Below are 26462 nucleotides of genomic sequence, written 5' to 3'. Positions count from 1 at the left end.
CACTAGTGTGAAGACCACTGTAGAGGCATCACGTAGGATAACCAAGGTTCAACACAATCATGATAGGATCAGAAGGTCTAGTAAGGATGACTGATCAATTTGGCCAAAATCTATCCAATTTCAGATTGGTCATCTTGGTTGAGTCAACACAGATGACTCAGCTCTGTTGGCCTTAAACCAGTCAATCCAGGTTGATTGCGGACCTCTACAACGTGTTCTATGTTCTTATTCAAAGGGCAAATGAGCTTAATGGACTGATCAGAATGGCTGGGCCAAACAACTCAATTGACAAGGGTTTAGTGAACGAACCCTCACCAAAACTGCCAGGGAAGCCCTTCCCATGGCTTCAAAATAGTTGACACCTATCAAGATGATCTCCTTTTTGCTACCCAGATTCAGAAAAGGTTGATTTTTTTCAAAGGCTTAACTGGGCTTTAAAAAACTCATAAAAAAATCATTGGCCTGAGGCAATTTATGAAATAACATCACCTGGAAAAAGGAAAAGGGCAGACGCAATTGATCTCATGTCTTCAAAGGTGCCTTCTTCTCCCTGTCAGATATCCGGGCAGGGGCATTGGAGTGAGACTTGAAGCGGCCTCTTCCCCCTTCTTCTTTTTCCTGCACCTGGGACCATGAACAGATGCATCAGTCGGTGGAGGAAGCTCCGATGAGATCAGATGAATCGAGATTCCCGAATTGGGAAACATCCTCACCTTTTTCTTGACAATTTGAACAACGTCCTCGTCACTCAGAGTGTGGGAGAGACCACATCGCTGGGGGTAGTGCTTGGAGCTAAGCCCCCAAACAAGAACATACTTCACATCCTTCAGAAGGCTCCTGTGAATGTGATTACAGAAGTCTTCAACCGTGCATCCTCCCCTGTCCTGAGATGCGTTTAAACGCAAAAACAGTTACATCTTCTGAAATAAACTTGAACAAAATGAATGAACTACCAAATATTTTCTAAAACGAATGTTTTAAAATTCATGATTATAAAAAAAATATTAAAGGCAAAGTTTTAAATATTTTTATGTAGATGGAATTCAAAAGTTCATCTCCTCTGAGATATTTTCTAAAAATAATTCTTATAATATTAAGATATTTTCTTTTGAAAACTAAAAAGCAAAATAAATTTGAAATATTTTACTGAAAAATATGAAAATCTACAACTTTTAAATTTAATTTTATAAAATATAATTAAAAATAAAAATATTTTAACATACTTTTTCTTAAAACTTTTTGAACTTTTAAAATAGAATTCTGAAATTATAATTTGAAGATAATTATATTTAAATAATGCAAACAAATATTTATAAAAAATTGAAGCTAATATTAAACTAAAATCTTTCAATAAATGTTTGAAACTGGATTTCAATATATATTTTTAATGGAAATGAACAAAAGATATATTTTGGAGGGGTATTTGTCTCACGTTTGAAAGAACCACAGGATCTGAAAAATCGGGCTGCTGACCCTGGGGCTTTGTGTAAACTCTGACAAGACCCATCTCCTCCCACATCTTTGCGAGAAGTCTGTCCAGATTAAGCTGCAGCAAGATCGGTTAAGGCATTCCCGTTTATTTTAGATATTGATGTTAATAAAAGACTAGCAAAAGATTTTTATTTTCCGAAATCAGTAGTGGAACCCACCTTCAGATTGCAGCTGATGACAACAGAGTTTGGTTGACGTGCTAATCTGTCGACATCATCAATACCTACGACGTCAATCTTATTGTAGACATATATACACTTCATGTATTTGCGGTTCCCCTCAATCACATCAATAAAATCATCAACGGTTGCATCCTCTCTAAACAATACCTGTAATTATTCCAAATTATTAAAAATGGGATGATAAGAAATATTTTTTCTCAAAAGAAGGTAAATCAATAAAATGCAGTCGGAAATACCTCTGCATTGTGTATTTTGTACTCATGTAGAATTTGGTAGCAAAGCTTCTCATCTATGTGGGTCAATGCTTGCGTGCTGTTGAAGGAAATACCACCTGTCTTCTTCTTCTTGAAATATATCTGCATGTAGTTGGAGAAAGTCCAAGTTAAGAGTCGCATCTTCACGAACAGATGTCCACTGAAAAAAACTCCCCTACACAAATAGTTGGGATGCCTAAATCGCAGGGGTCTTTGAAAAAAAATTTAACATACCTGAGGAGGCCTCTTGTTGAGTCGTAAGCCAACTGCTTCAAGCTCCTTAGTCAAGATTTGGCGATGACCCTCACTCTGATATCGATCATGCACCGTATAAAAGTCAGGATAATATTTTGATCAATCTTTCATTACACGGATTGGAAGAAAGACATATCGAATGATATGCAACACCAAAGAAAAATAAGGATGAAAAGACTGCACCTATGAAGAACAGGTCCCCTAGTTTCTGATGGAGACCTCGGGTAGGTCTCCATCAGGGACGATCTTGGAAGGGTACAGAGAAGGATATATAGAAATATATAGAAGGATGCTTACAGGCCCCCGGAATTTAGTGATCAGGGATTAGTGTTTAGAAATTCCTCTAAAGTTGGAACTAAAGCAAGAAGTTAAATGCATTAATAAATAACAAAACGTACTTTTGATGCATCAAGTACCATAAGCACGATGTCTGAAGACTTGGCAACAGCGATAACCTACGACCAAACACAACCACACGCAATGTGAGTTGTCCGTCCAAATAAAAATGATGAAATTTAACTATAACCATAAAAGAATACAGCGAATATGCATCCGACAAAAGAAAGATGAGAGAGTAAAACTCATCAACCTGTCTTCCACGTCCCTTGCCCTCTGAAGCGCCTTCTATGATTCCAGGTAGATCAAGAAGCTGAATTTTAGTATCATTGTATTGAATAATCCCTGGGATGCACGTGAGAGTGGTGAACTCATATGATGCAGCTTCAGAATGTGTCCCCGTTAACATGGTCAAAAGTGTTGATTTTCCCACGCTAGCATCATAAAGTGGAGTTAGAATTTGATTCTGTTACAGGAATATTAAAAGCTTCGAGCTAAAGGAAAAATATTTAGTCTTCATTTAATATCAGAAAAATCAATATCAGATGTCTGCTTTTGTCAGTAGGCGCCTATTTTCTTTTCTTTATGCTCTCTTTCCTCCATAAACCCTGTATTTCAGGTTATTGTATAACTACCCTAATGGAGTTTGTTTTGACTGGATCCATCATTACAGGTCCTTGAGACCCAAACAATGGAACCCGGTATAAGTAATGGGTAACTCACGTTAAACTATGTGTTGCTTAATTGTAGCATCTCAATGTATATGGAGTAAACATGATTTTCTTTGCCCTATTTGTATCTCTCTCCAGGTCATGCTTGACGGGAAAATAACACCAAGTATTTAAATCTCGTATGAATTAACCATTTTCCATTTTTATTTTTCCTTGCTTTTTTTTGCCATCTGGAAAATCTGATCATTACCATGAGCTGTTGTGAGATAATTTAGAAGTGTAAAAACTTTACGCAGCCTTTTTCCCTTAGATTAGTTCCAATAAGATACTTGAAACCCTTACCAAACGATTACAGGCAAGAAGCTGTTGCATTTGGCTGGGAATTCCTCCCAGATGGGGTTCAAGTACCAATCCGGGCTAGTAACCATCGTTACTTCAATCTTCCTCTCTATCACTCTCTTTCTTCCATTTTTTCATCTTTCTCTAGCCATTCAAGACCTTTTCCTAATGGAAAATAATGCGGTCCAAGATGAGAATGTATCGGAAAGCCAAGAAAGCGAGAGAGGAAAGGATGAAAAAAAGAAAAAAATGAATACATGATCCAAATCCAGTACATCTAGGGTTATTTATACCCTTACAGCTTAGGGAAACGATTAAGACATTTTCCGGCCAACATGAAGTTGTATCAGAGACCGACCTTGGTCTCTATCACATTATTTTATACCAGACGGGAAAGAGACAAGCGGATCCAATAAAGATATTATCCAATTTTATAAAGATGCGAACCCAGATGGAGCACATACTAAAAGCGAGATGCTGGTTGCAAACAAAAGCTAGTTTTGAGATCTACTAAATCTAAACGATATGTATGCCTTTCAATAAAGCTGAACTCTGTGTGCGTGTTTTTAATAAGATTCACTCATACCATGGGCATGTTCATAATAAAGCTACACTACGATCCTAAACACAACTTTATGTACCACAACTTTTTTTGAAAAGAAAACTTATTTTCCTCCCAAAATACGAGGGAACTAGGAAACGATAATTCAACTTAAAGAATATCAGGTAAAGATCAAAATATTCTCTTATTACATAAGGGAATTAATTGATAACACGTCAATAGGGTTTTTAATACAATTCGAAGAGTATATAACTGCACGATCTTATTCATAATTCATGCTCTTCCTCACAGATGGCATGGTCTGTAGCTTTACTAATTCTGAAAGTTTGACGGAGTGAGGGGAAATCAGAAGGGATAGAGAGAAGCAAGATGAGGCACACCTGGGAAACCCAATCAGTGCCACACGACCATGGCCAAATTTTGTAACTTCGAAGCCATCTCCAGCCCCACTGGAACCCTAATTTCCCAGACTTTGTCAGTAAAAAAGGTGCGTAGTTTATAAAATAAGCTAACACTGATACAGTAAAAAATACAAATATAGTCTACAATAAAGTTAAGAATTCAAAATAAATAAAAAATGGTAACGACATAAAATAAAAACCTTGAGGCATTCTAGAGCCATTCATGATCACTAATTTCAATTCGGCGAGATCCAGTAAATTGGACGCTTTCTCTCTTAATTGTCATCAAACCAGGCCTTTATATGATGTTTAACACCAATACACCGATTTCATAAATATTTTAGAAATTAGAAACTTCGCTTTGAATCAAACATACATGCACAGTTATGGATTAAAAACGTTGAGACATGCCAAATCCAATCGTTTTCTTTCATAAAATGGCCCGAAGATATGGCTTCCAAGGAAAAAATTCATGGACAGCTGTTTCTGAATAATTATTTGCCACCTTGAGCCGAATGGGAAGGTAGTTTCCAGAGAAATTGACAACAAAAAGTTTCCAAAGAATTTTCTAAAAGAAACCCACTGTAAGGGAAGGTGGTTTGTTAAAGGGTGATAATCATAATTGCGTTACTGAATATGATAATTGGTTGTTTAATTGCCTCCCCAGCAACTGAATAACTAGCTTTCGAGCTTCCATAATTACATATTCGTCTTGACTTGTCATTCAACAAAGGAAAGCTTGAAACATGAACTTCTGCATTCCCACAGCTGATTAAAAGTTTGAGATCTTGCACAGTGAAAGAGTAATACCTTCGGCGGTTCTAGTAACTGTGTTCTTAATTTTGCCAACTTTGCCTTTAGTTGCCCAAGATGATACTCTGCACATTGATTCATGCGTTGGAATAAATAAACAAAGTGACGTGCATCAATCCAATCTTAGAAGAGAAGACAACTCTTTGATCTAATAGAATAGAATGACTAAAATTCAAACCAGATTTAATCATCAGAATAAGAAGAGCAGATGCAGAAGATAGATGAAACTTTGAAAGTAAGGTACTCAAAAAAATATTTTAAATGATGAATGGATAGCTCCGAAAAGGCGAGCATCCGCATAAGTATATTTCAATAGCGACAATTTTCATAGAGATAGCTTATAAATTCACCTTTTCAATAAAATGATCGTTTTTACTCAAATTTAGAGGACTTGTGGATTGAAAGGGAGGTTTTCTGAGACACCTTTACAAAGCTGAGGAAGTAACAATTGAAATGAGTAAGCCAACGGTGGTGGAAAATTTTAATATAAAGGACGATAATGGCTTCTTGCATTAATGAGATGTCAAATTCTTACTTTGTGTTGATGACAATCCCGCTGAAACGTTTTGAAAGTTTTTTCTATTAAATCTTACACTTGAACCATAGGAGAAACTTATTCTTCACTTAACAACTAAGTTTTAGGTAGAAAATGGTTCAAGAAATATATCAAAAAAATAGACATTAGCAACCTTTCAAACATTTCTGAGCTGACTAAAATAGTTATTACTCCATCAAACGACAGTAAAATAATCTGTAGTCTACGCTTGAAAAAGTTTTCGATGAAAGGAGTAAGAGATACCAGTTGCCTTGTTCTTCTGGGTCCGAGCCATCTCGGCTTCAATTTCTTTTATTCTTTCCAGGATTCCCATGGCTTCAGCAAAAAATCAACTCGCTGAGCTGCCATCAGAAGGTAACGAAAAAGTATAAGAACTTCTCTGGCGCTAGCAGTGAGGTCGAATGTAGATTAAAGGATTCCGGAGCAGATATGAAAGCAGGCAAAAATCACAAGAAGATTGAAAACATGATCATAGCTCGAAATTTACAGATTATACCGATCATAAAAAAGCTTGGCAACGATTGGTTGTTTTGATGCGATCAGGAAGCTAAATCCCAATAGAAAAAAAACCATGGGAACCGCATGAAATTGAAATTTAAGAACTTTAAAGAGAGCCCAAATAGAAATAACCTTCAAAACCTCGCCGACTCCCCTGAATGTAACAGGATAAAGCGGATGGGTACAACAAGAAGGCTCATAAAAAATATTAATTCCTCACCAGAATTATGAGAAAATTGATAATCTGACAACCATTTTCCGGGTTTCACAAGCGTGAGAAGGAGACCAGAGTCCCAAAAACATGAAAACCGAAGCTTGAGGAGAAAAAAAAATGGAGATTTCGTCATTACCGGGTGTTGATTCTGAAAGAAGAACAAACCCACAAAACCCTTCTCAAGATGAAACCGCTCCTCCGAGCCCGACCGATGTCAATCTCAAACTGGATGGCGAAATCGCTGCCACTCCGAACTGAGTTCAACCCAAACCCAGTCGGATCGCTTGTGAACATTAAACAGTATATAAATAAATAAAAATATGGAACATTTAAATGGGCCTAATGGGTCTTCTTAGATAGGAAAATTGCTCTGTGCACTTTTCATATGCATGTTTCTTTAGATAAAAAAAATCAACATCATGGTCAAGAAATTAGTCTGTTGGTATCTTCAGCCACATTCATAGGTTAAAATTAGAATATATGAAAACTAGTTTGTGAGGAGAACACTTCAAAGAGCTAATTTTTTAATATTAGTCACATAAATATACCTAAATATAAGGACCCATATTAGGCGGCATTCCTGCACGGAGGCCTCCGTGCTAACTGTTAAGGACCTGTCCCTATACTTGAATATGAACCTTTGAATGTGCAGGAATGTTGGTATCTCAAAAAAATCAACATCATGGTCAAGAAATTAGCCTGTCCGTACACTTTTCAGATGCAAATTTCTTTAGTTTTAAAAAAATCAACATCATGGTCAAGAAATTAGTCTGTTGGTATCTTCAGGCACATTCAAAGGTTAAAATTAGAATATATGAAAACTATTTTGTGAGGAGAACCCTTCAGAGAGCTAATTTTCTAATATCAGTTACATAAGTATACCTAAATATTTCATAGAGGCATCCGTGCTAACTGTTGAGGACTTGTCCATATACTTGAATACGGACCTGTCCGTATTCATGTTGATACTACCTTTGTTAACCAACTAAAAAGGCATCCCCATGGCATTCCACCATTATAGTGCCTAGCTTGTGGGCTAAAGATCCAACGATGGGGTTAAGTAGGACATGGGTTCCTTGATATGCATGAAATCAAATTAACATATTTGATGTGTTCAGGCATTAGTATTAACTAAATATTTGATGTGTTGAATATATCAAAATATTTTTTTATTATCTTCGTAATTTATAGAAAGACACATGGCCAGTAGGCGAATTCCAAATTCCATAGCTTGTCAAATGTGCACTGATACAATAATTCGGTATAATGCATGTGTGATGCTTCATAAATAAGCTATTAAACTAAGTGAATCATGATTGGGTCATAATATTGAGATCATTAGTCTTTGAGTATGTAGTCTAGGTAATCCTACTCAAAAGGACGCTTGATAAGGATTCAAAACATCAGTACAGAATAACACTATCTAGTCACTCATAAGATGAGTATTGCCAACCTTGTAGCCATTAGTATGGAAACACTATGGAAAAATAATGGGTTATCTTTAGGGTAAGTGTTCACTAAACTGTCTCTAGGAATACTTGAATGTTATTGTACCTAAATTTATGTTAGTTTGACTCATGACATAGTTGTGTAAGTTGTCCTTTGACCAGGGACATCAAAAATGTCTTGTTGAAGTATGACTGTCCTTTAACTATGAAATATGTGTTTTTATTCATGTAATTTCAAACCGTCTTAGCACAGCACAGAAAGAACTTGACAAAGATGATAGAGTGTTTGAGAGGGGACCATCTACCCTTGGTATAACAGGACAAAACTCAAGGAAGATGATGCATTGATTTCTCAACACATAAGTGCTAATTGGGATGATTGATTATGGTTTGACAATTGACCGCACCCTACGTCATCCTAAGAGCATCAAGCCAATGAGGGACCATATACATGACAATCAGTGATAGTATAGTTCCATGAGAGTCAATATACTCATTTGTATCTTCTAGAAAACAAGGTGTAGCTTGTCACTCCGTGAGCTAGAAACTCAACTTGTCGAGTAGGTTAAATATATCTTTGATTAATTAATATGTGTGTGTGTGTGTGTTGATATAGATAATTAAGAAATGTTATTTGGTCACTAAAGGCATTACTCACTGGTCAATGTAATATCATTGATGTATGATGTGAAAATTTCATCAATAGAGGTTTTCTTAAGCGTCATCCTGATAGCGATATAAATTAAGAGTAATTTTTTAGCATGATTATAATAAAACATTCCAGGATCATATTCCTATTTTAAATTTAAGTTCTCTGTTGAATAAACATATTTTTTCCAAAATATTAGTACTGATTATTTCTATGGACCAGCTTCGTTCATAGATATGCAAGGATGGGTTTGTGTGCATGAGTCTTGATAAGGACACTTATAAGAAATCCCCTATCTCGCTAGATCTATTTATAAACCTGTTTCATGTATCAAAATGTTAACTGCCTTGCATGGTTGGATACACTCTAGTCTCAGTTGACCTGATTATCTTGATTATACAATCTTTATAGTAGTTTTAACCAATAAAAGAACTACTTTCCATATTTTCCCAAAATTCAATTCTTTAACTTCATTAATACTCACCATAAAGAGATTTTAAAGGTCTAAATACATGAAATAAAAAAATAACCTATTAATTATTGATCTACTTTCACCAAAATTTATAAGTAAGTTGAAATACATGCAAGGAGGTATACTTGTTCAAGTGCATGTCTTAAGGGTTGATCCAAGTGTACAAGATAAAATCATTTTATAAAAGTTAAAATATATGTTTTATGAATTATAATGTTATGGAATGAATCTGAACACCAGCTATATGATCTAGAATTAATAAATAATATGTGACCGCACATTAGGAACGAAAAAATTAAATGTTTTCCCAAATAGATCCATCTCATGGTCGTTCATCTAAATATAAAGGAATACAATCCAAATATCCACACCATGCTGTAAGTTAATTCATCTAAAAGTAAATGTTTTAATTTTTTATATCTTATGAAAAATCAGCCAAACCTTAGACAAGAAGTTCCAGAACATGTGTGTGACTTGTGAGGAGTTAAAGCAAACATCCATAAGCTACAAAGGGATCAGGGATCCTCTCAACATTTCCAGGGGGGTTCCAAGGTGAATCTGAATGTCAATACCCAAGAGGTTCAAAGGGATATAAATGTGATGCAAATTTGTTTGGCTGTCCCCAACCAACATTTTAAGGATCTAGGGGAATATCAGGTTAAAAAGATTAGCGGATTACATACTATAGTTCCAATCAAATATAGGTGTTTTCTTTGAAGTGTTTGGAGTGCCATAAGAAAAGTGGACTAGAATCATGCTGGAATGCTAATATAAAGCATCGTCTAAGAAATTGCATAAACCATTTTGTCTTTGGGCTTAACGTTCAGTATTTCTAAATAGAATAATGAATACAACAATATCAAAACATACAATTAAGATACTATTCAACTATTGTTTTCACAAAAAAAAGATACTATTCAACTATAGTTACCCCTGTATAATCACCGAAGCACATCTAGCGATCCTGCTATATCAGGTCATCTTTAGTTCGATACCATATTATCAGATATAAAGTGGATATTTTTGGTTCAATGTACGCTTATAAAATAGATCAAGTTCCACGCTACCAGATAAAAGCTTTGAGCTACTCGTATTTCTACAACTCATGCGAATTCATAACCTCATCAGGGCTGAAGAACATGAAATTTGATAACTCAAAAAGAGATTATGATATGGAAAACAATATTTAGCTTTTCTCTCTAGATGGACAAGCGATTTTGTTCAAATACATGTGCATAAACCGCTAACAGTCATATAACGATTAGAAGGAAAATAATTTTAGAATGCAAGTCGAACGTGCAAGCATTCATTTTTTATTCATATGAGGCTTAATGTGATGGTTGCTTCAACTTTCATGCAAAGCATAGATAGGGAGAAAGAGAGGTGTAAACTGTCATTTTGGTTCTTAAAGCAATAACCATTACAAGAACAAATTCTCGGAAACCAGCTATTATATCTTCTCTCTAGATAACCAAACAATTTCCTAGAAATAACTACACTTACATAAACCGCCAACAGTCATACAACAACGACAAGAAAATTAATCTAAGAATGTAAAACGAACGACTTATCACATACTTTTTCCAATAGATCCAATTGACGAATACAGAGCACAAACAAACAAACAAAGAGAGCGAGAAGTATACTCGGAAACCAGCTATTATCTCTTCTCTCTAGATAACCGAACAATTTCCTAAAAATAAATACACTTACATAAACCGCCAACAGTCATACAATAATGACAAGAAAATTAATTTAAGAGTGTAAAACGAACGAATTATCACGTACTTTTCCCAAACAAATAAATCCCGATCATGAGGCATCAACTTTCATACAAAACACAAACAAACAAACAAAGAGAGCGAGAAGTATACTACAGGCCGTGGTTTTATTTCTTACAGAAATGAGAATTACATCAACAAAGAGAAATCAATGCAATCAACGGTGGGTCTCTTCATTCCCGGGGGACGAAGGGCTTTGATGAATGTAAAACGAATTACATAAACCACCGACAGCCATACAACAACGACAAGAAAATTAATCTAAGAATGTAAAACGGACGACTTATCACATACTTTTTCCAATAAACTTTCATACGGAGTACAAACAAACAAAGAGAGCGAGAAGTAACCAAACAATTTCCTAAAAATAAACACACTTACATAAACCGCCAACAGTCATACAACAACGACCAGAAAATTAATCTAAGAATGTAAACGGACGACTTATCACATACTATTTTCCCAATAGATCCCGACCATGAGGCTTCAAACTTCATACAGAGCACAAACAAACAAACAAACAAACAAAGAGAGCGAGACGTATACTACCGGCCGTGGTTTTATTTCTTACAGAAATGAGAATTACAGCAAGAAAGAGAAATCAAAGCGATCAATGGTGGGTCTCTTCATTCCCGGGGGGCGAAGGAATTTGATGGCGCCGCGGTCGACCAGGAAGACCGAGAGAGACGCAGGCATCGTTGCACTGTTCAGCGCATCCCTCAAACGGTGCGTTCTTCACCAGAAGACATTGTCCCAGACAGTCTTTAAAACAAGGAACGGCCTCTCCTTTCCACGCCGTCGTCGCCACCACCAAGACGAAGAAGACGACCACCACCGCCTTCCTCGCCGCCATCGCCGCCGTTGTCGCTACCCCGGAAACCCAATTATCAGTTTTCCTTCTCGCCATGCAGCCATGAAGCAAGTCCGTTTCAACCCAGAATTGGAAAATCTGTTTCCACCGTTGGTTGAATTCCCAGTTTTAGTTCGGCCCGGTTTTAGGGTTTTGGGACGGATGGTGGTGAGGAGCGGTCGTCGTTAGCTGAATGATCCGTAGGCGTTGAAGTCTTTGTGAGACGACGACGCGGATTTGACTCGGAAGCTTGACCCGGCGACAGACTCGGTTTAAGGTACCGATTCCTACGTACGTTCTCCCCTTGTTTGGGAAAGAAGAAAACATATTCCAAAGTTGACTTTTCTGACTATGTTGAATATTACTGCGACCCAAGATCCAAAAAGATAGAAAGAAAATGAATCCAGTATCCTAGAAAAAAAGAAAAAGAACCGAAGTTTTTGAGAAAATAAGAAGTAAAAAACCCAAGATCCTGAAAAAATAAGAAGTAAAAAACCAAAGATCCGGAAAAAATAAGAAGAAAAAAGACCCAAGATCCTAAAAAATAAGAAATAAAAAACCCAAGATCCTGAAAAATATAAAAAGAGAAAAAGAGCCCAAGATCCTGAAAAAAATAAAAAGAGAAAAAGAGCCCAAGATCCTGAAAAAATAAGACGACAAAAAACCCAAAATCCTGGTAAAATAAGAAGAAAAAACACAAGATCCTGATAAAATAAGAAGAAAAAAAACAAAGATCCTGATAAAATAAGAAGAAAAAAACCCAAGATCCTAAAAAAGATCAAAAGAGAAAAAGAATCCAAGACCCTGAAAAAATAAGAAGAAAAAAGAAAAAGAACCCAAGATCCTAAGAAAGATAAAAAAAAAAGAGCCCAAGATCCTAAAAATGAGAAAAATAAGAAAAAGAACCCAAGATCCTAAAAAAGAAAAAAATAAGAAAAAGAACCCAAGATACTCGGCCAATGGAAGGCAGAGAATGCAGCCCGCGTGGGATTGACTGTTTTTAGATGGGGGGTCTGTTTTTCTCCCTGTCGCCCCCCCTCATTGACCTTATTATTCTCTGATAGTCTAGTAAAAAATAGAGCTCTCGTTGAATTATTTGTCGAAGCTTTTAAATTATTCATTTAAATCTAATACGCATGATTAATTCTTGGCCAACTGCTAATTCGGTTGGCCATGCTCATCGCCAAAGGTCCCGGACCTGCACTCTCGATCTCTATCTCTATCTCTCGTTCTATCTCTCTCTCTCTATCTATCTATCTATCTATCTATCTATCTCTCTGACTATCTATCTATTTATCTATCTATCTCTTTCTCTCTCTCTTTCGGAACGTAGTTTGGAGCCAAATCTGTCGCTACAGAAACGCGGTCCACTTCGTCAAGATTTCATCTTTGAAAGTACCGTGGCTCCACACTTATTCCGTCTGGTCTATTTCAAACGCCAAATCCCCACTTCTTCCATAAATATCGCTTCTCTCACGACCCTTCCCTGCACAAAAACAAAGAAGAAGGTGAGGCCGGAAACATACCCATTTCATTTTACTCTTATTTCCTTGAAACTTGCTCTAGAAATACAAAATCCAACCTTGTTCTTTGTCTATCTTCATCTTCAGGTGGCTCCAGATTAAGGTTTCTTAGGCTTATGGGCCTCTCTGTTTCATATCTCTCGTCGCCGTGGGGAAGATTGTTTAGAAACAAGGCGTCAAATTTGACAGGATACATTGAAATCTCTGTTCTGTTGAAGTTTCTTAGCCTTCGTAGACACAACATCAAGAAAACTCTTCATGCTGTCAACATCATAAACAAAGCGAACGGCCTGGATTGGTTCTCGGGGATCAGGAAGCGGGATTCTGCTGCATCCATAGATCGGACGACTGTCATCGCACGGCTGCCTGGCCATGGAGAGCTCGCTGAATCGCCGGTGCATGATAAGGAGGCGGCAGCCACGCAGCTGCAGAAGTTCTACAAGAGTTATAGAACTCGTCGAAATCTCGCTGATTGTGCCGTTGTTGTTGAGGAATTATGGTAAGAGTTATGTTATATTGATGTTTTATTCACGCGCTATGCAAATCCAGCATTTAATTTCTAATTTCCTGATAAGACAACGGAACGGAACGGGACATATCCGACATCCTTTCTGACTGGTTCCTGTTCCATCCCGTTCTGTTAGGTTATGGTCTTTACTTGACGTTTGTCTATTTTTCTTCTTATTTTCCTAACCTGGGTTGATGACAAAAAGTAAAAGGGCAGAACCCAATTGGTCGTCAATCAACTCATATGTCGTGTTGACGAACAACATTTTGCTTAAGGGGGAAAGTGGCGTACTTGCTATCACCTATATCTTTTAGCATAGTTGGTAGGCGCTTGAATCTTAATATGGAATCGGAGCTAGGAATCAAATCACATAAATGTATTGCAAGCTTTGGCCAAACTTTTCCTTTGCTTTCAGTTATAGCTTTTAGTATAGCTGGTTTGCACTAGAATATTTATAGTAAATAACAAGATGATTTTAGCAAAGTTAGTTGGTGCCAGGTTAATGGGGGAGTATTGAAGAACCACAAGTAAAAAGTAGCACCCTTAATATCAGCTATAGCTTTTAGCACAGTTGGTACGCAGCTTGAATATTAATATTATAGTACTTCTCTTATGGCATCTGTCATTTTCAAACCCTTGGACAGGAACAGAACAAAAGGCCCCGCTCGGTCCCTGTCTCATCCATCATTAACCGTCATCTGTCATCAATCTCTAACCTCAGGAATATTTAATCTCTCTTAACGCAGGTGGAAAGCGCTGGATTTTGCAGCTCTTTCCAACAGCTCAATTTCATTCTTCAGTGATGAGAAACCGCAGACAGCAACGTCGCGCTGGGCAAGGGCCATAACAAGAGCCGCTAAGGTAGTTTTTTCAGAAAATTAAATCATCATTTTTTAAGAAAATATTTATCACGAACTCTTAGTATACAAAATCCAACTATTTTAAGAAGATTTTAACACCATCTCTTTTTAATTTTCTGACGCTCATCAATTTTAGAAACTTACAAAAGTGATCGATTTTGGGAAATTGCGAGACTTAGTTGGATAAAAAAGTTCTATGTTAGAAATTATTGATGATATGGATGAATAATCAGGTGGGTAAAGGCCTGTCCAAGGACGAGAAAGCACAGAAACTTGCACTGAGGCACTGGCTGGAAGCGGTCAGTTATCTCCGACCATATCTCAACCATTTAAAGAAAAAGTACAAGTTTTAAATTAGAAATTCCCTTCAGATCGATCCCCGCCACCGTTATGGCCACAATCTTCACCAGTACTACGATATATGGTTTAATAGCGTGAGCAACGAGCCTTTTTTCTACTGGTAATTGGATTTTTTACAAATCCTTTGAAATTAAACTTTCTTATCAGTCCTCTGATCCACTAATTTCAATCATTTTTTTCAAAAAAAAATTAGGCTGGACATTGGGAGTGGGAAAGAGGTCAATCTAGAAAAATGCCCAAGAATCAAGCTTCAGCATCAATGCATTCGATATCTTGGCCCGGTGCGTCTCCAATCACATGTCTCTTGATCATGATCGTGATCTTGATCATTTTTCATGACTGGGTTTTCTTCGGTTATTGCAGAAGGAGAGGAGAGCTTATGAAGTAGTTGTGAACAACGGGAAGCTCATCTACAAGCAAACCCAGACATCACTTAACTCCGTAGACGGATCTAAATGGATTTTTGTCCTCAGCACATCAAGGAAACTATACATTGCACAGGTATCACTATGATAAATCTCATATCTGTTTAGTTTATTGATTATATTTGTGGAGTTTATTCTTTTTCTAATGTTTTAACACGGTTTGTTTGCAGAAGGAGAAGGGTAAGTTCCAGCACTCGAGCTTCCTATCAGGGGGTGCCACAACTTCTGCTGGGAGACTGGTTGTTGTAGATGGCGTTCTGAAGGTATCATAAGTGCAATTCCTTACGATGAATTTAATTTTCTTTTCCTTAGTAAATTAATGGCGTTCTGAAGGTATCATAAGTGCAATTCCTTACGATAAATTTAATTTTCTTTTCCTTAGTTAATTAATGATTTCGATGTTCAGGCAATATGGCCTTACAGCGGCCACTATCTCCCAACGGAGGAGAACTTCAAGGAGTTTATCAACTTCCTGTTGGAGAACAACGTCGATCTTTCTAACGTCAAGGTAACTATCAAACAATTAACATATAAGAGATCATTAAAGAACAGTGCATGATATGAATTTTACCTGTGAAAATCCAGAAATGTTCGATCGACGACGACGTGTTTCCCATCCTCGCTATCGCTGATGAACGTTCGACAAGGATAGAAGAGGAGATAACAGAAGAGGATAGAAGCTCAGAGGACTCCTCTCATGGGGGATGCGGTGCAGTGTCTGAGCGGTCCACGTTTGGGCACAGTGGAACACTGCCATGTAAATGGAGCTCCGGCGTAGGCCCTCGTATTGGATGCGTGAGGGACTACCCGGTTGACCTTCAGTTCATGGCGCTGGAGCAGGTTAAACTATCGCCCAGAACGGGGGCAACGCCGACAGGGAACAAGGGTCCTATCCCTTCTCCTCGCCCAAGCCCTAGGATGAGGCTGTCTCCAAGGTTGGCCCAAATGGGCATCCCAAGCCCTAGGGTTTCTCTCTTTCATCCCAAATCTAAGGAGAGAGGGGAGCACCTTGGCATCCCCAGCCCTAGGGTTTCTCTCTCTCTTCCCAAGTCAAGGAAGGGGTTGGAGCATGTGTATTCCCAGCCCTAGGGTTTTTCTCTCTCATCCCAAGTCAGAGGATAGAGTGGAGCATAAGGACATCCCTAGCCCTAAGGTTTTTCTCTCTCATCCCAATTCAGAGGATAGAGTGGAGCATAAGGACATCCCTAGCCCAAAGGTTTTTCTCTCTCATCCCAATTCAGAGGATAGATTGGAGCATAAGGACATCCCTAGCCCTAAGGTTTTTCTCTCTCATCCCAATTCAGAGGATAGATTGGAGCATAAGGACATCCCTAGCCCTAGGGTTTTTCTCTCTCATCCCAATTCAGAGGATATAGTAGAGCATAATAAGGGCATTCCCAGCCCTAGGGTTATTTTCTCTCATGCCAAGTCAGATGATAAAGTGGGGCATAAGGACATCACAAGCTCTAGGGTTTTTCTCTCTCATCCCAAGTCAGAGAATCGAGTGGAGCATAAGGACATCCCCAGTCCTAGAGGCTTTTTCCCCCCTTCCTAACTTAGAGGAGAGTGGACAAGATGACTATCCGCAGTCTAAGGTTTTTCCAGTATCTTCCCAAGTCAACAGGAGATTGTCACAGATTGGTGTCTCAAACCCTAGAAATTCTCTCTCTCTCTCTCTCTCCTCTCCCCCTCTTCTTCCCCCAAAACACAGGTGAGATCTTGCTGACAACAGGAGATTTTAGGAAGTTTTGGTGATACTAATGATGTTAGCCTCAAACACTCAGGCAGACCCCAACTTCAGAAGATGAGGAATGAATCTCGCTGACCTTAAGCTGATTTCTTTTAAAATGATCACATTCTTAGGATTTCTAATTCTTTGGCATATCTCCTTGGGAAGCATTATGAATCTAATTTTGTATAAATACTAATGAAGTTAAGTTCATTTTTCTTGTCTTGTATTTGAGATCAATCTCTCTTGTACAGTGCTCCCATCATCTATTTTCATCTCGTATCTGTGTGTCCATCTGTATCGATACATTTGGAATCTCCTAATGGAAAATAACGTTTAAAATTTTAGAGGATTAGCTTCCATTTAATCCTTCATAAAGTAATTTACTTGTGATAATTTAAATATTTAGAGATTTCATTAAGTCTGAGGTTAAATACAGGTGTAAATGTTGTCATCCTAATTTAACTGATGGGTTAACTTGGGTCTGACTAAAGAAAAAGTTTATTTTCTTTTCTTGTGAATAAGGATAAATCTTTGAGTTAAGTGAAGTTTAATCTTTGAGAGTCCCCATTACTCCAAAGACGAAGCTGACAACATGTTGACTCATAAGACAGCCCCCTCAACATGTCTCTTCCCTCTCTCTCTCTCTCTCTCTCTCTCTCTCTCTCTCTCTCTCTCTCTCTCTCTCTCTCTCTCTCTCTCTCTCTCTCTCTCTCTCTCTCTCTCTCTCTCTCTCTCTCTCTCTCTCTCTCTCTCTCTCTCTCTCCTCTCTCTCTATCTCTCTCTTTCGGTCTCCCGCTCTCTCAGACACCATCTCTGATGGGAAATGGTTAACCATTCTTTTTTCTCTCTCCTCTGTCTATTCTTTGACTTTTCTTTCCATCTCTCTCACGTTCCTTTCTCTCTCTCCTCACTCAAACTTTTCTTCGCCGCTCATTCTCTTTCTTCTATGAGTTCTCTCATCCTTTTTAACCGCCTACAATTATTGACTATTTCACCTTTCTTTTCCTCTCTAATTTTCTCTCTTTCTCTTTTCTCTCACAACTTCCCATTTGAATTTTCTCATAACTCTCCCCCTCACCTTTCTCCATGACTCTCATAACTTTCTCTACGTGGAGCCACCCTTCTCCATACCATTTTCTCTTCAACCACCATTTCGAAGTGACAGTTTAGTTTCCTTGTAACTGCATGTTTCTCTCCCTTTAAAAGGGCCATGAGCCTGCTTGTATGAACATCTTTTGCTGAAGAATTATTGTGAAGTTATTTTGTGAGAAAAGAGTGATTCTTGGTGATTTCTTTTGGCGATAACAGCAACAGGCGACGTATCAACAACGGACTGAGCTTGTAGCTTGTCTACTTCAACATCAACAACTCCTCTTGGGTTTCTTCCTCCTCTTTCTCCATACTTCCCTCTCCATAATTTACTTATCCACTTATCCCCACCATTCCCCATCATTGAACACTTTCCTTCAAATTAACCCACCATCTTCACCTCGTTCAACTTGCCATCCTTCTTCTTCATTTCACCAATTCCCACACCGCGTCCCATCCAATTCCTCCAACCTCACACTTCACCTCCACTCCTTGCATCTTACCCATCAACCTCCTCTTTTGCCGATCAAATCACACATTTCCTTCTATCCATCTTTCCACACCTTCCCCTCTCTCCATTTGCATCACTTGTGGAGCTGCAGTTCAACGTAATTCAAGGCCATTCAACATCAAGATACTCAAGCTATTGGCTCCCATCTCTCAGGTACCTTGAGACACCTTAACTTTTGAGATATATATGGTTCATGATAATTATTAATTTGCTCAAGTGAGAGTTACTTAGAATTTCCGTGTTATGCTTTAGACGACTATCTCAAATTCTATATTCCCATTAGTTATCACGTTATTGTATTACCAAAGTGCCTTGTTGAGCCCCTGCTCCATTTACGTAATCCCTTCCTATAGGATTATACCGACTTCGCATCACCCTCAAGGATACATAATTAACAATATATTTATGATATTACACTAAATTCACGAATCTATTTTTGTGTCCCTCATCACTCTCTCTCTTACTCCATCTCTCTTTCTGTCTCTCTCTCGTACTTCATCTCTCTCTCTCTCTTTCGGTCTACCGCTCTCTCAGACTCCATCTCTCTCTTTCTCTCTTCGTCTGAATGTTTGCAAAGTCATCGGAAGAAGCTGCCCGTGAATGAACGAGCATTCTATCCAACTGTCGTCATGCATGGTCAAGATCAACATGGGAGGCCCGTCAATTTCATGGACTTTCTCTCTCCCTTTGAGCAAAACCAAGATTACATTTTACCATAGCGATTCCCACACGTTTTGTAAATTGAGGTTCACAGATTACATTTTACCACACCTTTCTGCTTCATATAAACTTCAAGAAATCAAGTTGAGCATAATAAATGCTTGTGGATTAATCTGAAGGCACCATGAACCAAAACTTGATGCTTGAAGCCCATTCTTTGCGGATTATATCAGTGTGAAATTAATCTTTGCTGAAATGGAGGTGGATGTAGCGAGAAAACAGATGAAGATAGCTAGATACAGGATAAAACCAGTGAGACGGCACTTAAATATGACACTCCATAACTTCCCTCAAACATCTCAGAACTCTGTTCAACTCAATCCAGTCATAGAAACGGGTCAGCCAATGCTGAGGATAATAAATGTTTAAAATTTTCTCCCACTTGACCTGGTTTATTGATTTTGTTTCGTGCACCTGTATGGAGAAACCACAATTTTGAAGTTTCAATCATAACATAACTCATCGTAATGATCAAGATAGTAATACAAATTTTTGACATGTCCCCCAACCATAATTTAAATTCTTATGATTGAAATTAAATGCCACGTGCCTATGAAGGATTAAAATTTTGAATAAACTAATAATTTTGTGTGAATGATTTTAATTCAAATCGCCATTTGATTTATTACAAATCATAGCTCAAAACTGAAAAATGAAGGGTTCAAAATAGGTAATTCATGATCAAATCCATCAGTGTCTCTTGTATGCTGGTCATCAAGGTTGGAATTAGATCCAATTAGGTCACTAAGGCTCTAAATCAGATGATATCATCTATATAATAATCACAAACGTTCTCTCCATGTGCCTTGAAGCACCTTATCTCCAATTTCATTACTATAATAAATCTAGATGGTTTTACTCAGCAATTTTAAGACTTCACTCTCCTAATATTCTGAAGGTTAAAGTCCAAGACATTTTAAAAAAAAATGAATATCTATGTTTGATGAACCATATGTCAGCAAAGGGAAGTTGAAAGATGGAAAAAATAATTAAATCATAAGTTTACTTTGGCAAATGATCAAATAAAAATTGTTGGATTTGACCATTTGGTCAACAAGGCAAATGATCGACGTAGGACTTGAAGTTAATATGATATTTAGAATATCATGTATTATACTATTGCTTAAAAATTCAGATGCAAAAGGTCTTGTTTGGAATGTAACAATTGGTGGTCAGTGCATATATCAATGATGTTTCCAATTATGTCTGATTTATTTGATTAACTTCTGAACAAAAATATAAAAATAAATTTTATTTTAAAAAAATTATTGCATTCACAACATTCCAGTTTTCAAGTTTTGTATCTTAAAATGACCAAAAATTTTTAGCTACTTTTAATTTTTCATTTGATTTTATAAATGGGAACTCAAGTTACTTTGGGGAACAAAGGATGAAATACCATTGACTCCTCATTAAAGTGGTTCTCGCTTCTCTTTGTTTATGTTCCTAACTCCTTCACAGGTAGTTCGCGATGTTTGGCAGTTTCCATCTTTGTGAGCAGTTAATCATTATCAGATGATGTACTAGCAATGCATTGTTGATGCAATCATCAATTCTCCCAATCGGCCACAACTACCGCGAGGGAACAACAATGAGGAACAGTAAAATTTTTAGGTTTTGGATAGAGCTGGAGGATGGATAACGTTTTGTCATCCATCTGTTCAAAAAACATCATCCGTCATCGTCTGGAGCAACAGGCAGATGACTGAACGGACAGTTTTTTGTCATCCGTCATTAGTCATCCATCATCTGACGGACGAAAGATGACGGAGATAACGAACGGATGATGGAACGGGCGGATGACTTTCAGTGGAGGGAAATATCTCTCTCACTTGCTTCCTCTCTCTCTCTCTCTCTCAATCGCTCTCTCTCTCTATCTCTCTCTATCTATCTCTCTATCTCTCTCTCTCTCTCTCTCTCTCTCTCTCTCTCTCTCTCTCTCTCTCTCTCTCTCTCTCTCTCTCTCTCTCTCTCTCTCTCTCTCTCTCTCTCTCTCTCTCAGTCTACATCATCATCCATTCGTCTGTTTTCTTTTCCATTTTCTGTAACGGACGAATAACAGAACGGGACTGATGACGGACTTGTGATGATGATGAGACTGTGATGAATGACGAAACGAACGAAACAAAATTCACTGGAAGGATAATGGAACAGAAGTCCATTTATTCCTGTTCCGCCCGTTCAAAAACATCATCCCTTTTCGTCCAACAGCTCTAGTTTTGGAAAGCAAAAAAAGTAATTAAAGATCCTTCTCACTTAATATTTTTCTTATTTATTTTTCTCTCATTGACTTTTAAAAAAAATTGAAACTCTGGCTCCCTAAGTTTTATAAATAAATATTTTCATCAACTCATTCACAAATTCAAAACAAAAAATGGTGTTTGCTCTTTTTTATCATATGACAAACATAAAAAATACGGGATTCCACTAGGAGCAGATTCTTGAGAAGAATCCTTGAAGACAAGGTAGTTGGACCATTGGATAAATACCATTCTTAAGATCATGGTTTGGTATTTTTCTTTTCATGAGCAAAGAAGAACGTGACATTACCGAAATAGAATGATAGAGCAACTGAGCTGGATTTCACATGTTTTATGTAGAAATGTTTATGTTGTTGAAAGATGATCTTTCCATCCTAAAATTATCCTTTTGATACTATTCTTTTATTGATAAAATACGAATGAAAATTGAACATTAAATAAGAGCATTAGTGAAATTAAAAATAAAATGAGTGTGAGAATAAACAAAAGTAAAATTGAACAGTTTTTCATGCATATGTCATCCATAAAAGAGCTTTGATAAAGATATTGATGAATCCGTCAACATATAGAAGACCTAAATATTAAGAACATATAAAAAAGTTAAGAGGAATAAGGAATGAGACACTAAGAAGAGACTAAGGGTGTAGACTGAAAACTAGGAAAAAGCTGAGATAAATAAAGCTGCGTTCAAATTTTCTAAACTGTCATGTCTCTGTTCTCGAAAAACTATTATTTAAATTTATAATCTCAAAATGGTCTGCAATATTTTTGAATTTATCCAAAGGAATCATCTGAAATTATTATTAAATATGATTTTTTGTGATGAGATTAAAGAATAAAAAATTTATTAAAATTATATCGATAATATTAGAGAAGTTTTTTGAAGAAACATCTGGAATTTTCTTGGGAAATTACTTTGAATAATTCATCAAAAATATTTCCATATTTTTTCTACTATTATAGTTATTCATCCTGATTACATCTTTGAAAGATTTTTTTCATTTGTATTAGTGTAATACCTAATAGAAAAAATCATCCTTAAAATGTATACATACGATACTTTCATGCTTGGATTAAATCAACGGACAGACGTTTGTAGCTTCCTAAATGTTTCTGACTGTTGACTATGGCTAGGCTTTGAGGGACTGCCCAGAAAATACTTTATAACTGACAGGAAGCAGCCATCTTATAATGTATTTGAATGATATTTTAAATCATATTATGCCTGTGAATTTTTGAACTAAGGCATTTTAAAATTAATTTGATACATATTATCATTATTCATGTATTAATATGTTGTTTCTTTTTGTTATTATCTTAAATTATTAAGTGAAAATATTATAGAATGTTCCCTACTCTATTATGATCTTCTTATATTTTAAAAAGCTTTCTCTGATTTTTTCTTCAGTTCAACAACCTATAAATTCTCGTTCATGTGGAGATGACCTCACTCACCGCTATACATATTTGAGTGAGTCTTAAAGTAAAATTTTATCTGATCAAGGAAAATTAATTTTTAATGAAATTAAAAGTACACTCCAATTTTGCTTCAACAAATTAGGGTGTAAGTTTAGAAATGACCAAGAAAATGATAAATTAGAATCGACTTGAAAATGACCCAGAAATGTCTGGTACCTTAGAGGAAGACAAAATGGTGTCATTTCCAGGTACTTGTGTCCCTTTGTGTAGCTTTTCTATTAGCTTTTCTAATAGAGTTAGCTTTGTCATGTTAGCACATGAAACTTTAGGTACTCTTAATCATATTCATTCGAAGGTATGGGTAGCCTCCCAAGTCCTGCAAAGGTGGTCAAAATTAATTAATTTATTCTATGAGATTTTATATTTGTATATTGAATCAAAAAGAGTGGTCCTAGTCAAGTGGTATAAGGTACTTGTTTAGAAACAAGCAGGTGATAAACACAAGATGTTTCATGTTGAAATTGTTATGGATTTTAATTATGATTATTTTGATGTACCATAATTTGGGTTAAATAAGTCATTTTAACGCTTTGATTTATGCAACAATACTTGTAACCTTTTCCTTGGTACTGGGTAAGTAAGCATAAAATCCACAAGGAGCAGGTACTGAGAGAAAAAATTTATTAAAATATACTTTTAAATATTTTTTTAGGTGTTTCTAAGAATAGAGTTCAATTAAATGTAAGAAAGTAGTTATAAATAATGTAAATAAATATTTGTTTTATTTTTTAATTGATTATATTGTTCTTTATAATATTTAGACATTTTCAGGAGATTTATAGAGCAGAAAATCAATTAAAATACCCATTTCCATCATTCCAATCAGTAGATTATGCAAGCAATTACACAGACGAAGTCAGAATTTGCCAGCATTAGTGTGTAAGTAGGAAATAGCTCTAGGTATTGGCATGTGATGTACTAAAAATGCTCAAACTGTGATGTATGACTAATTTTTATGGTGCTCTACTATGTTGGAGAAGGTGTCGCTACCATCATACCATATCCGAAGGGTTTGGAATCATGTTTTTAGGTGCATTCGTGAGATTTCAAATGAAAATTCATGATTTCCACATAACTTCAACTAGTGATGAATTTAATCATGCGAAGGAATAAATTGATGACATCAAGTGTGTAGTGATAAATATGTATTTTATTATATATTTTAATATGTATATCGAGAATATGCACAAAAATTATCATTTATCATGTTGAAAATGAAACTAACACTCAGTTCTCAAATTGTTCCCAACTAATAGGGTTACATGATTGATGAACTAACCCCATTTGATTCTCTTGAATCAAGTGGTTTATTTTTCTCATGATTTCCTTGAAGTTTCATCATATGACAGAACTTAGGTAATTAGAATATTAATGATAAATCAATGATCGAGAAGAGAGGGAGATAAAGCACAATCAAGCCCACTATGGAGCAGGCCCAATCCAGATCCCAAAAAGATGATGCAAAAATGAAGCTAATATCAATGAAATGATGCAAAAATGGCTTTAAAATGCATAATTTTTCATGCATTATTTTGGATTCATCGTTAGCTCAACATTAATTATGAATTATTTTAAAAACTTTGATTGATTACAAAAATTCATTAATTAGTTACTATTTTATTAGTATACTACTAGATATAATTATTTATATTAGGTTTTTAAAGTTATTAATAATAATTTGATATCACAGAGTGATGATTAAGTTAATTCTGATTATTAATATAATATTAATATAGGTAATTTAGAATCAAATTGTCATTTTAAAGAAAATATAGTGTTTTATTACTTGATTGACTAACATACTGGTATTAGATTGAATGCAACTTTTTAATATTTATTTGCATTTTTACTTATATTACTTTGATGCATTGATAAATGGTCAACTTATTTTTAATTACTATTTATTGAAAAGTGATTTTTATGTTGATTAATATTGAAAAGCTTATCTGATTTAAAGTCTCATACTAAACGGAATAGTGTCGTTAAACAGAGGATTGTGAAATTGATTTTGAAATGAGGTTCAATTGGGATATTGAAGCAAACATCATCACTATTTTGATAACATAAGCGCTTTTAAAGATGTAATTGATCATGATATTGAATTTATCTATAATATTCATAGGTATAGTGAGTAGTGTGATTGAACAAAGTATGTAGTAAATTTGACATTCTTGAGACTGATATATAAATATTTTGGTTAGATAGCTTTTGCTAACAATTATTTTAATTATATAGGATTCCTAAGCATCTGGGATCCAATAACAAGGTTATAAATTATCTGTTAGCCCAAATAGAGACATAAATACATACATGGACAAAAACAAGTAGGTGGATAGATAGATAAGAAATTGAGATATATAGATAGATAATACAACAAGACAGATAGATAAGACAGTGCGATAAAGAGATGGATATATAAGTTAGAGAGATAGAGAGATATATAGATAGGGATATAGATAAGACAGTGATATAGAGAGAAGGATAAATAAGATGGAGAGATAGTGATATAGATATGAAAGTGAGGTAGATAGATAGATGATGAACTCTAAATTCATCATGAAATTATGCATGTTCTGATGCCAATTTTGAGATCATCTTATCTACATTATCATCATCTTTAAGTGAATTTAATCTCCTGCATTAAATATAGTAACTGGTTACAACAATAATTTTTCATGTAATTTTTGCATAAATCACTAGCTCAAATACATTCATGCAAAATAATTTTGGAAGTATTAATGGGCTACTTTCTTTCTAGTAGTTATTCTATATTTTCATAACAAACATTAATGAGAGAGAAGTAAAAAAAGGAGGGTTGAGTGAACAGACAAGCCAAGCACCACACACAGCTATGTCGGCCACAGGCAGGCGAGTGTAGAGGCATGAAAGCCTGCCTACATCTGACGAGCACTGCTGCACCTATAGGATCTGCATCGTGGCCTACATAACGCCCGCACAGACCCACGCACGCAAGCAAAAATGCGAACTATATTTCAAAGGATGCAAGAGAATGGCATTCATATATCGTTTCTTATTTTAGAATGTTCCAATATGGGATTAATGATTGACTTTAAAGGTTCAGAATGGTATGGGCTAGGTCGCGAATTGTAGAGATGGATCACTGTCCAACAGGCTGTGAAATGAAGAAAACTAGAAAGAAAGTGTGCGTGGGCTTCGAGCAAAACTGGCATGAAGCCCATGCCATAAAATCTCAACTGTTCA

The 26462-nt window shown here is 36.2% G+C and overlaps 2 protein-coding genes across 2 annotated transcripts; one reads left to right on the top strand and one right to left on the bottom strand.

Moving 5' to 3' along the window:
- Positions 1–428: 428 nt before the first annotated feature.
- On the bottom strand, positions 429–6850 carry LOC144709499 (developmentally-regulated G-protein 2). The gene is made up of 12 exons (XM_078583073.1): positions 6709–6850; positions 6104–6201; positions 5302–5369; positions 4471–4547; positions 2772–2952; positions 2581–2637; positions 2162–2236; positions 1910–2029; positions 1650–1820; positions 1433–1546; positions 714–884; positions 429–624 (listed from the first exon to the last, which is right to left on the bottom strand). The coding sequence occupies exons 2-12, from the start codon at positions 6171–6173 to the stop codon at positions 523–525; spliced, it is 1206 nt and encodes a 401-aa protein (XP_078439199.1). The 5' UTR covers positions 6174–6201; positions 6709–6850; the 3' UTR covers positions 429–522.
- Positions 6851–13411: 6561 nt separating this feature from the next.
- Positions 13412–17241, top strand: LOC144709094 (IQ domain-containing protein IQM1-like). The gene is made up of 9 exons (XM_078582498.1): positions 13412–13794; positions 14550–14664; positions 14897–14962; positions 15035–15123; positions 15217–15304; positions 15387–15524; positions 15619–15711; positions 15855–15956; positions 16034–17241. Exons 1-9 carry the CDS (start codon positions 13412–13414, stop codon positions 16535–16537), a joined length of 1578 nt encoding a protein of 525 aa, XP_078438624.1. The 3' UTR covers positions 16538–17241.
- Positions 17242–26462: the final 9221 nt, after the last annotated feature.

Source organism: Wolffia australiana, chromosome 11 (genome assembly GCF_029677425.1).
Source record: "Wolffia australiana isolate 7733 chromosome 11, ASM2967742v1".
NCBI classification, from domain to species: domain Eukaryota; kingdom Viridiplantae; phylum Streptophyta; class Magnoliopsida; order Alismatales; family Araceae; genus Wolffia; species Wolffia australiana.
Note: the sequence above shows the minus strand (reverse complement) of the source record. Positions and strands in the feature narration are given on the sequence as shown.